A 13,912-nucleotide genomic window follows, 5' to 3' on the forward strand; every position below is an offset into this window, starting at 1 on the left:
ACCCTGACAGGCTTGAGGATTGGGCCCCTGCGAACCTCATGAAGTTCAACAAGGCCAAGTGCAAGGTCCTACACCTGGGTCAGGGCAATCCCCAGTATCAGTACAGGCTGGGGGATGAATGGATTGAGAGCAGCCCTGCAGAGAAGGACTGGGGATACTGGTGGATGAAAAACTGGATGTGAGCCGGCAAGGTGCGCTTGCAGCCCAGAAAGCCAACCGTATCCTGGGCTGCATCAAAAGCAGCACGGCCAGCAGGTCGAGGGAGATAATTCTGCCCCTCTACTCCGCTCTTGTGAGACCCCACCTGGAGTAATGTGTTCAGCTCTGGAGCCACCAGCACAAGAAAGACGTGGACCTCCTTGAGCGGGTACAGAGGAGGGCCATGAAAATGATCAGAGGGCTGGAACACCTCTCCTGTGGAGACAGGCTGAGAGAGTTGGGGTTGTTCAGCCTGGAGAAGAGAAAGCTCTGGGGAGACCTTATTGCGGCCTTTCCAATACTTAGAGGGGGCTTATAAGAAAGACAGAGACTTTTTACTGGGGGCAATGGTTTTAAACTAAAAGGGGTCGATTTAGATTAGATATAAGGAAGAAATTCTTTACTGTGAGGGTGGTGAGACACTGGAAGAGTTTGCCCAGAGAAGTTGCGGATGTCCCATCACTGGAAGTGTTCAAGGTCAGGTTGGCTGGGGCTTTGAGCAACCTGATCTAGTGGAAGATGTCCCTGGCCACGGCAGGGGGTTGGAACTAGATGACCTTTAAAGGTCCCTTCCTGCACAAACCATTCTGTGGTTCCATGATTGTATGCCTCTGCAGGCTAATCATTCTCTGGCCAGGAAGACCCAGGACTGGGATTTCCAAAACTACAGTCATCACTAGAGCAGCGTGGGAGGAGAAGAAAGCCATCCTCTCATCAATTCACCTTCTAGCATGAAAACTGCACTATCATCAAATCTATGGAGATTATTCTTTCTCTCCCCTGACCATTCCTGGTGAACTGATCTGGCAAAGGAGTAATACAGAAATGAATCTATCATTTTTATGGAGAACTGCAGCGATGTTAATAAATCTCGTGTTCAAAACTGTACTGCCAGAGTGAGCACCTGAGGCCAGACAGCTCCCCGAATTTCCAGAGTAACAACAGAGACGGCATTTCAGAGGCTGACAATGTCCATAACACAATAGGGCACTAAGTTGTTTCTAGGCGTAACAGGGATCAAGATACTGGACCTTAAAATGTTCCCATCATCTTCCTTCACATCATGATTTTAGCAGCTAAAAATTAAAGAAATGACTGCATTATACCCTATGAAAACCAGAATGTCAGGCTTCCAAATGGTGTGAAGCACTCACTTCTAAATTCAGCTGTTCCTGAGACAACAGCCACTAAAACCATGTCGCAATTGAAGTGAATGAAATGGTTGTAAGTGAAAAAGGTGACTTTCAAAGCTTGTGTTCATCCACAGTGTTAATTCTTTTTCCACTGCTGTTACTGCTCTCTTCAGCGTCTGGGAACAATGACCAGACAGGAGTAATACCAGTAGCACAGAATGAAGATCTGCAGCTGCCCTCTCACTGACACTTTCCTCCTTTTTGCTTCTTTAAAACAAAAAGGCCACTCACTATGCACAGATGTCTGGTGGTGCTGGAAGCAGAGCGCCAGCAAGGCCAGAGCACTGCTTATGATATGGTGGAGTAGATATTCTAGCTTGAAGCTCTGCAGGGTCATAGCTCAGCTGCAAGGAAATGCAACTGTATCAAAACATCACAGTTGGGGATGGGGGAAAAAACACATCATGCTCTCATCACAATAAAAGCTACTTTGATCCACTTTCAAAACAATACATCAATCTCACCTGCAACTCTCATCACACAATCAACAGAACTAAATATATTGAACAAACCAGCCCATAATTGTCTCTCTCCCTCTGTTCAGCCCTTGCCAAAGTAACACCTCATCAGTCCTTTTCTATAGTGTCTGAAAGGACGTAGATTTTCTTTCACGATTTAGGGCCCCATCAGCTGGAGGCAGTCTGCAGCTGTAAGAACAAGGCCTCCTCCCAGCATGGGGATGATACAGAAAAGGCTCTCAGTATAAGTATGGAGACAATTTTGATCCAAACAGAGAACTGAGGAGACAGAGAGAGCAAGAGGTATGCACACAGACCTCTCTCTGCACGAGACAGGGCAAGAGGCACAAAGGCAGCCTCGCTTGTAGGTCCGGGCTGCAGGGATAGCAGGGACGTGGCTGCCTTCCAGCACAGAATGGAGGGCACTGGAAAACAGGGTGCCAAAGAGAGCCCTGGCCTCATTTTCCTGGCAGACTCCCAGAGCCTCTGAGACTGAGTGCTGTTCATGGGAGTCTGTCTCTTACGAAAGCCTCTGCTCCCCCGATGAAACAAACAATTGAAACAGAGTCCATGGCTGATGGCCGCAAAGGTTCACAGAGGCTTGTCTTGCTTGTTGCTCTGTATCTTTTCCACTGCAGTCACCTCATGGTATCCAGCCCATCAACATGACACGTCCTTCAAACCACAAGGGACATCCTCGTTGGGAAATCATTCTGAGAGGGAAGAGAGATTAATGTCAACAGGAAAGCACCCATGGAACAGACAGAGAGGCAGACATAGCTTTGACAGAGACACAACCAAACAGCAACAGCTTTGTCCACTCACACCCCTTTCCTCTCTCACACATGCCACTTAAGCTCAGGCCTAACAGCCAAGCTGCTCTAGCGACAAGGTCTCCCTCATGGAGCAGACTTCAGCCAGCTCCCCTTCCCCAACAACGATGAACTCATCAGTCCTCACTAGCCCAGACTGTGGCAGAATGTTTTGCACTTGCTGGTATCCTGTGTGAGGAATGCCTTTGGCATGCATGGCCCCTACACATGCCCATGGGCAGGCACCCAAAGGAGTCTGTCATCTCACCCCTTTCAGAAAGACAAGGTCTCTTATACCATACCTTGCTACTAGCCCTGTCCCAGTCCAGAAGAACAGAGCCTCTCAACCGTTCCTTAACAAGGATCAAGGCCAAAGCAATGCTCTGTAATTTCTGTAAGCCCTGGGTAGGTTCCCTTCCCTACCATGATCCTCCTAAACCCTAGATAAATTCCCACTTCCTTGGATCACCAGGCCACAGATGCCAAAAACATCCCTTACCTGCCCAGTCCCACGCACATCTGGCTCTCCCCTCCATCATGATGTCCTGTGTAGGAGCTATGTCCCTTTCTGGCCTCCTACACCCACAGTGACTGCCCTCTTCCCACAGTCACTCCCCTTATCTGGGGTTCCCCACACTCAGACTCCAGGCTCTACCCTCCTGGAGAGCCCCCTTGCCCGTAAACTCTGGTTAGTAACCCCTGCCTGGTGGCTCCCTGCTCAGCCTATTTGGATCAGGAGCACCAGACATGGCCTCACTGTTTTCTTGGGGTCCTTTTTCCTCTTCTTTTCAGAGGCATTGAGGTAGGCCTGCTCCCTGGCCCGGTATGAAGGGCCTCGGCTCAGCTCCCTCTCGCTGTACGGGGGTAGGGTGTCCTCCTCTTCCTCCTGCTGAGGCGGTGGTGGTGGCTGCTGCGGCTGCTGCTGCGACTTCTCGGCTTTGTAGGTAGAGGGTGGTGACCAGGCATAGTACGTTCCCCCTCCTCTCTGGCTGGGCTGCGAGCTCAGCTTTGACGGGGTTTCACTATGGTCACCGCTCTCATCATAGCTCCGGGACTTCCTCTCCAAGACGCTGCTGAGGTAGGAGTGATCGTATTTCTGGCTCCCTCCGGGCGTCCGGCTCACCAGCCTGGGTAGGTGCTTCTCCTCATGGGCCCGTCTCCGGGGTGGGCTGTATGACCAGCCCCGATCCGAGTCCGTCAGCGGCTCTCGGTTCCCTCTGCTACGCTTGGTGTAGTACTCCTCCATGGAGCTATCCTGGTGGGGCAGCCCTCCGCCGCGGCCGCCGTGCGACTCTGACCGCTCGAAACGCCGAGTTTCCTGGCTGTCTGCCCGCCGGGTCCGCTGGCTGTAGGACTCTGCAAAGGCTGCCAGCTCGTCCATAGAGACGGCCGGCACTCCCACAGAGAAACTCTTACGGGACAACATCTCAGACTTGGATCTCTGCTGGCTGGAGGAGGGAAGAGGTAGTGTTAGAGGGCACAATTCAGCTGTGCTCATCCCCTCAGCTGCCTTCACAGACAATGGAGGGAAACAGGCACCCCTGGGGCATGAATCATCTGACCTGTTTTCATCATCTTCTGTAGGAAGAGATGTATCACATCCTCGAAATCCCTGCTCTCTCTGCTGGCTGTAAAGGCAGCTTAGTGCGGATAGCTCGGACTCTACATGTCTAATGTTACCCGAGATTAACCCCAGAGTACACCTCCCTTGTCCTCCACTATGTAGGACTGGACTTGCTTCTCCTTGGCCCCAAAGCTTGTGGGTGTATGTCCTGCTGGGAAAACCCAAGAACCTGGCTACAGAAGCTCGCAGCAGGGCAATTTTGAAGCAGGTTTAAAGAGAGTGAGCTGGCACAACAGCCCAGTACTGAGGGAAGGAAATCCCTGCCATTGCTTTCGGGAGATTGGGCTGCTGGTACGTGAGGGAAGAATGTCTCTCTTCTAGGCACCAGAGTGGCAGTCCTTTAGGCCTGGAGTACAGGTCTTGCTGCACCAAAGCACCAGGGTATGACTCCTAATAAAGCACACCAGCTCTGGGAAGTGCTGGAGGGATCAGGTACACATCTCAAGAGAATGCTTTGGGAAGGGTGGCTTGGTTTCCTATTGATCTCACTTTTACATCCCACCTGAAATGGGGCTGGTACCTAGCTTTGCGCAGCTGGGTAGGCTTCAGTAGGCTTGTGGGAATCAGATTCATTCCGACCCCACTAATGACATCTCCAGATTTCATGTTCCTCTCTAACCCCTCTGTCCTGCTAAGCAGAACCAGAGCAGTAGGAAAGGGAGAAAAGCTACCAGTCCATCCGTCCCTTCTTTACTGCTTTGCCAGTTGTAGCTGCCTCCCAACATGGCACTCCTCACCTGTGCCGGAAACTGTCCCGCTCATCTCTGTAATCGGAGACAGCCTGTGATCTTGACGTGCTGCCCCCGCCGACCACTCCTGCCCAGTACTCAGCATCGCCATCCAGGTCCCCTGCAGGAGGCAGAGGTTTCCTTCGCACCTGGCGGTAGGGCTGCCGGAAGTTCAAGTCCTCTTCATGCAAAGAGCTGAGTTCAGAGATGGTGTTGTTATCTGCAGGGGAGGGTGCAGAAAAGAAATGAGATAGGCATCACCTGATAGCATGTGTGAGAGGGGAGGAGAGGACAGGAAGGCTGTGGTGAGTCCAGCTGCAGCTTTTTCAGAAAGAAGCTGAGCTGCCCTCCGTTAGAAAAAAATCAAAATGGAATCCAAGGCCCTTCTTCAAACCCTTGACCGATCCTGCCCAAGACTCCTGGGGCTCAGTTTGGACACAGAGCTCCTGTTAGACCAACAGGTCTTCTGAACTGGTAGCTGGCAGCCAGGTGGGATATTCTAAGGGTATCGCAACTGGCATCAGATGCCTGTGTTCCAGATAACTGAGTTCAGCCTTCATGCAGATATTCCCCCTCAGCCCTGCTTCAGTAATACATGAGCTCTCTGCCCTCGCGAGGTGGGCACCAAGCTTGGTGGAACATCACCACAGCAGTTGCGCCACCTCCCCCTTTCCTGGTGTGAGACAGGCTGGCTCCGGATTTGGCCTGACTTGCCCAGCTAAAACAAAAACAACCCCCTCAAAAAAAGATGAAGAAAAAAGAGACTGTCTGAATCACTGTCAGTCTCTACCCCGTCAAGCACACTGACATCTGGAGGCCTGACATACCAATCTGGAGAGGTCTTTTTATAGTAAATCTTGTGGGTGGAGAAGACAGTGTGCTCAGCAATGACTGTTTCAGAGGTATATATAATTTGTTAGTTATGCCTAATCTGTCCAGAGCTTTGATGTAGTGTCATTCCCTAAAGCCCTTACCTTCATTGATTTGCAGGATCTCACGTGTCTGTTTTAAATAAGCCTCCACCAGTGCTTAACGTGGGTTAGCTCTGTGCGAGTCAGATGCTGCCCAGAGGAACTGAGCCCCCAGCCTGCTGCTGTCCTCTGCACAGAACAGCTAGAGGACAAAGAGTAGCATTGCAAGCCCTCCTCATGCACGCACCTTGTCTCACCACCGTACCTCTGCCTCCTAATGTGGAAAGATCCCTCCTAATGTGGAAAGATCCTCACTTGGGTTTGTATTCTGACACCCATTAAGTGCAGCCTCAGCCTTTATTTAGGGAAATAAAGCTTGCAAGAGGCTATCGGAAGACAGTGAGGAGTTCCACGCAGAAGCTCAGTTCTGAGTTTGCATCATGTTCCTATTCACCACCCTCCTCCCCTTCACGTGCAGTTGTCTGACTGCTAAGCCGTCAGTACTGATGTGTGTACCGCCTCTGATCTTACGTTGACAAGTGTCACAAAATCTGACAATCCCCTGGTTTCTTCAATCTTTCTTGTAGTCCCTGCTCCTTCTGCAGGGCAACAGCCACTCCAAACTACCTCTCTGCATCCTTCAAACCACACTGTGGTCATTGCAGCCCACAAAACATGCTTTCGATAAAATCATCCCTCTCCTATTTTGCCATGCTGGGAATTTACAGGCACCACACTGTAAAACATGTAGAAATTGTGAAGACAATATCCCAGCTATTATCACACCACAGGCTACAGAAGGCATGAGTACGAACTTGGCTTTTCAGATGTTGATGATCCAAAAGTTTAAATATCCAAGTGGACAATTTTCATGAGCATTTGCGTGTCCCTCACCTTGTTTGCTCTAACTAAGGATGATTAGGTAAGCAGTAGATCTTTAAAATTAGAACATACTTGTAGATGCCCAAAATCTAGACTTTATCTGCCCCAAGTACCATATCCTGAACATCATATCCTAGAGGCTGGCTCTAAGGCAAAGCCAGTGAACTTTTAACTATGAATTTGCAGTCTTTTTCAGGTCAGTGAAAAAAAATCAAACCATGCTTGTTCCTCACATCGTTCTCGCATCCTCCTAGCTGGGTCAAACTGAGCCAGTTCTTTCTCGACATAGTACAGCACCTTCATGGAGTCCCTTTCCTTGTCAGTCTGGATCCTGTACCCTTTGCGCACTGCTAGGGAGAAAAGAAAAGCATTAGAGGAAAACACTTTTAAGTCCAAGGAGACTTTTCGACAATATTGCTTCTATAGTTGAGCTCACGTCTGCAGGCAGGTAGGCTGCGTCTTCCAAAACAGAGTGAGTCAGTCCTTCCTTCAGAAGAAATTTGTCTACAACGTGGGATGTGAAGTTGTGAGCAGCTGCATCATTTACGAAGTTTGCAGTAACAGCAAAAATGGTTTGGAAATGCCCAGCCTGTACAAGCAAATGCATCAAGTGGTGCCATTGCCACAGAGTGATTCCACCTCCCACAGAGGATGGCAGAGAGAAAAGTAGCACTCATTTCCCCTTCCCCAGCACTACAGAAAGGATTCGTCATGGTATGGGAGAAGCAGTCCCAGGAGATCAGGCTTCCTCTATGTAGCAGGGGCCGTAAGCTCCCAGTCTGCAAGGGAAGCAGGTGGCTGAGCATTTGGGAGCTGTCACTCTGCAGGACCACTCCACCCTCCCATCCCTATGAATTCTGCTCACACAGGTTGAAGAGCATGTGGTAGGAGAAGTTCCACAGAATACAGAACGAAACACAGAAAGTCCCACAAAGGACATCACACTGCTTTGAAATTTATACCGAATCCAGTGATGGGGCCAATCAGGTCACTGGGTAACTGTGAAACTGCCTGCTCTGGCATTCTTTACCTGCTTTATTTTACAGAAAAGGTACATCTTACACATACATTAAGTGCTTGATTCCTGGGCTTACTCCATGTGCAGGGGAAGTCTGGACAGCTTTTTTGGCTTTTCCACATTCCTGTGTGTAGAAAAGAAGCCCCTACACACCTGGAGCCACAGCAGGCTGGCTAACTATGGCAGGCTGGCTCCACGCACACTTTACATGCTAACCCTATGAACAGCCTGACTCCCTCAAGGCAGGTCTATAGTCAGCAAGCAGAGAACTCCACCTATCAGGACTTCGAAGAAAATAAGGCTTTTACAGCAGATTATTTAAGAAAGGTCTCAGCCTGGGGCTATTTCAAGATTGACAGAAACACAGGTCTAAGTACAAAAGAGGACTACAACCCTCAAATTCAGCCTCATTAGAGAACTGTTGTGAGGACAACTCACTTAGCACTACAAAATGGAACCTGTCTGCCTTGCATGGGATTAATACGTTCCCTTGCATGAATGCTGCAGTGTTGCACGAGTGCTCCTCTTGTGGCATGATTTAAATACTTGGACGGTGGTTTTGAGCCAACCTGTTCTTTCTGTTTTATCACACACCCCGATACATCAAGCTACTAACATATGGGTTTGGTAGTACGTTGCGTAGTATGCACTGTGTGGGCTGAACAAGGACTTGGCAGAGGTATTCTTAGGCACCTTCTCTCCTAAACTGCTGTGCATGTGTCTGTGCACTATTAAATAACCATGCTCTGCTTCAGAAACGGCTGTGCCATAGAAATGGGTAGAATGCTTCCTGTAATCATCCCGCAAATTGCTTTGGGAGAGAAGCGCTTTACTGTGGGTTTTGACTGTGCACATGTAAGGTAAGTAACTACACCTTGAAATATTACCTTGTGTATCTGTACTTCGGAAAGGTATTAGATGTCAAAATGTAGTATGGGTCTATCAGGGTCCTGCTTTCAACGTGTCTCCAGATAGCTTTGCTGACAGCAGTCTGGAGTTTCACTGTGTTTTATTATCCCCGTGAATGTGTGCACAATGACTGCAAATGCACACAGTGATTTACAGAACACAAGGAACCCTGCCTCTGCCTTCCGAAGTGGAAGAACATCACGTCTCTTGAAGTGATGTTGCTGCTATGAAGAGGGGCTGGGCTGACTGGGCTCAGAAGTGATGACACCTGCTGCACTGCATGAGCGACAGCAAGGTGAGTTCCGCACTTCACCTCACCATCGTGGCTGACCTCTGTCTGGTACCTTGCCAGGAAAGAGGCCTCTCACTATTCTTTCTTCTAATGTGTCTACTAGGAGCTCAGCTAAGCTGCCATCTCATTTATACACAGGCCAGCAAACAACCATCAGCTGGAAATGACTCTGACCTACTAATAACCTTTGGGGAACTTGAACAGGCAGCTTCCAGACTCTGTCTCCCCAGAGCCACTACTCACGCTGAGGTTGTGCCAAATATCTATTTGGGCAACATCTACAGCTCCTGGAACTGATGGAGAATTAGCTAGGGTTCATGCTAGCTTCATGCTTGACTTGCTATTGCAGCTGTGTATCAAAAGGCAAATGAGTTTCTTGGTTAATTCTGTAAGCATCTAGAAATTAACTCTGGATTTAAATCTGCAAAGATGACCATGAACAGCTCATAAAAAGTATTTTCCATTATAGATGAAGCATATTTTGTCTCTACATTTATTTATTAAATACTTCTCAAAATTATATTGAATGTTCAATTTATTAAATCTCTTTATTATTCCTTCACGTGAGAACCAAAGATATTATTGCTTCCTCCTCACACCCTTCTTCATCTGTAAATTGCCATAACTCTTTAATAAGGTCTGAATATTTTTAGGCCCATCTTAATTATAAGGGAATAAAGATGCAGAGATTTTAACCACTTGTCCAGAGCTATTCACTGAAGCCAAAGGGAATGGAACATTCTTCCCTGTTAGACCATATTTTCTTCTCCTGAACAGTTCATAAATTTCTAATGTTTAATTTGTGTTTAACTAGACACTTTTTTTATTCTTCTGTGGGTGGAACCAAGTCAGCCAAAACTGTAAGCTGCTTCCCTCCCCATAAAGGACAGCACTACTATTTTTTTCAGACAAGTGTGGTTAGGAAGTAAATGATGTCTCATCCTTATACACTTTCCATATTAAAGGTCTGGAGTCCAGCTCTCGGATCAAAAACTTCCCTGTGTGCACGGTTTAAGGAATTTATGCAAGAGTCTCCAAGTAACCACTGCATTTAAAACAGACAGAGCATACATCCTAACTTACGTGTTGCCAATACTCTTCTAAATTAGAGAGCTGAAAGTTTGGGTTTTTTTCCCTGTTCAGTCCTAAGTTTAGGATGGAGTTCGTAGGCTTCACTGGAGCTCTGTCACATGGCTTTTATGTAACCCTAGACAAATTTTCTGAATATCCTCATGCCTGAGTTTGCTCACTAGATCACCTCACAGGGGTCATTTGTAAGCACAGAAACTATCTAGGGCAAAGGCTGTCCTTTTTAGCCTGGCAGCCAGGATTACAGAATCCTCCAGTCTCTGTCCCCAGCACTTCTGATCTCATTTTTTTAAATAAACTTGACAGAAAGGTTGAAGTCTCAAAGATGCCAAGTTTCAGATCAAACTTACTACATTGGCTGCGTGGAGGACACAGAGACCATAATTAGTGCTCCTTCTGAGAAAAGGCCTTTACTATAAACTCAACCATTACCTGTTTTGTTTAGCTTGCTGTCTGGCCAACCAGCAAATAAGTAGCTTGGAACAGCCACATAACCTTTTCTCTTCTACAGCCTGTAATTAGGGGATATTCTGGCATTGTGGAGGACCTTAAGAGAAAAGGAGCAGGGTGCAGGGTATCACCCTTCCTTAGCTCCACAGTTCAAGGAACACCTTGAACAACAGGTGCATGATCCAGACTAAGGGTTTGTCCATATTATTGCAAAAAATATTAATTACAAATAAAAAAAGCTTAAGAACCTGTGTTGTCTTGCTGCAACAGTTAAAACTCTGTAATAATGGTTTTATTTGCAATACATAGTATTTCCTGTCAAGTACTGAGTTGAGGGATTAAGTCCAGCCAGCTGATTCAGATTATATAATAAATGCATCTTTCTGTGTAATGAACATGGGATGCTAAGAGCCGTTCCATTTGGTTACCAAATGCATCCACAGTTTTTCATTCTGCATTTGTGCTCTGCTAGTAATGTACAGCAGAGACGAGACTGGGGCTGTGATCTGACTCTTAAAAAATCCCTGGAGTTCCCACGGCCAACACCACACTCTACATGCAGTGACATTTTTCACAGGAGAAAAAACTTAAGCACTGGGCTGTCATTCATCATTTTCTGACAAAGGTTTTTCAATTGGATACGTTCTGCTTTGGATCAGTGATTGATTTATTTCCTATTTCAAAATGCTCCATTCCAGAGCTCTGTTTTGATTTCAGTGGGAAAAAAAAAAAAGTATGATTGTTGAAGGAAAATACTTTCTGTAATTCCAGAAAGGTTAATAGACTGACTGGGGCAGTGGAAGGATGTGTAGGGTTGTTCTAAAAGCTTAATTATTTGATTATGCTACTTGATCTTGTCTTTTCAGAAGTGTCTTATCAACACATTGTCATGAGCAAATTTAACAATTGATAATTAGTGCGGTGCTTTGAAATCAGATATGTGGCTGGATCAATGGCAAACATACCGTGTCAGTATAGTGACTCCACATTGGTGAGTCACTTCTGCTGCAGCATGTTTGAATTTAGACAGCCACTCTGATCCTGAAATGCTAGCATGTGGCTAAATAGCTACCCTCTTTTTCCTTGATGGCAGCTTCCTTTGCAGCGGGAGAAGTGACCCTCACCAAGACTGAGTCATCATACTGATACTCTATGTCTGATATTCATCCACAACTCCTTTCTACTTAGAAGCCCTTTAGCACTCACATTACACAAATGCAAAGGCTGAACAGAAAAAGTGACCTACTGACTTCTGTAAGGTAGGGGAGGAGGTCCAGCCCCAAATGCTCTTGGGCAGAAACGCCCAGGGAGCATGTCCTTCAACCCAAAACACCATGGGGACACTAAAACACGCTGCAGCAAAAACTGCTGCCAGAGGGCAAGCAATGCCCTACAGAGAGGAGGAAGAACAGCTTACCGAGAGAGAGCAGCTTGCAAGGCATCAGCTCTAACGGGAAAACGGCCAGTGCCTCTGCTCTCCTGAAATCATCTTCATCCTTTTGTCCTCCGCAAGTAAACATTTGCAGCAGTAATGAGAGGGGTCCTGGGCATGAACTTGGCCTCCCATTCCCTGCTGACCTAATTAGGCACCCACAAACTGACACTGTGCTGATGGCACTAGAAAAGTTGGACCATGTGGCCCTAAGGGATGCAAATGTCATTGTCAGAGCCAGGATTAAAATGCAGTTTCTGTGTTTCTTCTGTTCATACCACTCTATCAGTAACAATCATTCCTCCCTTTCCCAGCCCTGCTCCCAGTAAGAGGACTGAATGTTGTGCCTGACACTGCAAATAATTACCATTTTGGCTTCCTCCGCTGGAGTCACTTGGGGCTAAGGGAGGGGGGTGCGACTTATCCATCAGCACAGCAGGAGACGGGACACCAGCTACAGGAACACTGGGGATGTAGTATGGACCTGGCATGGAAGAGACTGCAGGAGGGTACCCAGCTTTTGCTGCCTTGCCTGCTACATACACTGAAAAAGAAAAAGAACAGCACTCAGCATCACACCAGCCTCCCACAGACCCACATGGCACGTGGCCGAAACCTGCACATCACCAACATTGCCGACAACCCAGCAGGAGACAACCAGACAAATGAAATGACAAGGACCAATCTGAATTTCTCTAAGCCCCAAAGGGCACTGAGGGGAGTTTAAAAAATGCACACAGCAGGTCAGATGAGCATTGCAAGATGCCCAGCAACCGAAGGACATTCAGCATGTTACAGCCGGCATTACTGCTGCCATGATTTAGTGGCAGTTCAGCTTTAAAAACAACTGATGACTCAAGTAGCAGGGATGAGGCTCATGAAACTTGACAGATCTGCCTGAGCCTGACCAGGAACCTTGCTGGGTTGCAAGGATTTTGCACTGTTGTAGAGGTCAGCTGCTTTGCACTGCTGGGAAGAAATGTCCCAGGATGCTCTTAGCTCTGACCCACACATTCACTGACACGACAACAGCTTTGGAAGGGGAGCATGACACTTTGGAGAAGCGGGCACAGCTGCCAATGCAGGGAGGGCTTGGGGAATTACATTTGTAATTAACTTTGAGCACTCAACCATTGAGCAATAGGTCAGATGCTTCACCCCCTAAGAACTAGTTCTTTAGTGAAGCAAAGTGCTCAGGGCAAAGGAAGCAATATTAGCAGATTCTCCTCCTGTTCTGCCAGGGAGCAGAAGAAGCGCATGAGAAGATTTGCACCAGGCTTGGACAGGGTCACTCACGCGCCCGGGGACAGCAGCACGACTCAGGACAGCACGGGCAGCGGACGTAACAGCAGCAGCTGTGTGGGCAGCATTGGCACCAGCAGATCCCCACCAGGAGGAAGAACAGGAACGCCCCCAGGATCACTAGGCCCACAAAGACCCACTCTGGAAAACAAGGGGAGAAAGGGAGATACTTACAGGATTGCAATCACTGTGGAAGGGAACGTCAGCAACATCCTGCCAGGGGAGAGCATAGGGGCAAAATAGATAGGTGAATAATAGCAGTGGGCTCCCTGTGGGTCTAGGACTACATCCCCCTTTGTGTCGAAGCAAATACGGCACATGACAGTGAGAAATGGAGGTACAGAAATGTGGTCCCTTCCTGTGTCGTCTCTGAATAGCTGAGAGGCGAGCACAGAGGCAGGAGCTCTGGTTCCCCAGCACAGAAACCCTTCACCCCACAGCAGACCTGTACGAATGCCGCAGGACATGCTCCATTAGCATTTGGATCTCATCAAAGACTCATTCTTCCTGGCCATGTTCATGCCCTGCTTGTGTGTTTGTTCCCGACCCACATTCTAGTTTTAATGGGACAAACGATGGTGAAAAGCACACTATAAATAGCCCAGTAAATGAGC

The 13,912-nt window shown here is 47.8% G+C and overlaps 1 protein-coding gene across 5 annotated transcripts in view; it reads right to left on the reverse strand.

The window, feature by feature from the left end:
* Positions 1 to 275: 275 nt before the first annotated feature.
* The window catches only part of ILDR2 (immunoglobulin like domain containing receptor 2), a 38,570-nt gene continuing 24,933 nt past the window's right edge, over positions 276 to 13,912 (reverse strand). For 2 of the 5 annotated variants that reach the window (XM_050897664.1, XM_050897642.1), the window contains 6 exons: positions 13,293 to 13,439; positions 12,364 to 12,540; positions 7,040 to 7,153; positions 5,023 to 5,233; positions 3,419 to 4,109; positions 276 to 2,562 (listed from right to left, as the gene is read on the reverse strand). In XM_050897664.1, the coding sequence (XP_050753621.1) occupies positions 2,527 to 2,562; positions 3,419 to 4,109; positions 5,023 to 5,233; positions 7,040 to 7,153; positions 12,364 to 12,540; positions 13,293 to 13,439 (1,376 nt within the window). In that variant the 3' untranslated portion in view covers positions 276 to 2,526. Of the gene's footprint in view, positions 2,563 to 3,379; positions 4,110 to 5,022; positions 5,234 to 7,039; positions 7,157 to 12,363; positions 12,541 to 13,292; positions 13,440 to 13,912 lie in introns of those variants that run through there. The other 3 variants (XM_050897652.1, XM_050897634.1, XM_050897628.1) reach the window with 2 other exon arrangements.

The sequence above is a fragment of the Gymnogyps californianus genome, chromosome 1, assembly GCF_018139145.2.
Source record: "Gymnogyps californianus isolate 813 chromosome 1, ASM1813914v2, whole genome shotgun sequence".
NCBI lineage: Eukaryota > Metazoa > Chordata > Aves > Accipitriformes > Cathartidae > Gymnogyps > Gymnogyps californianus.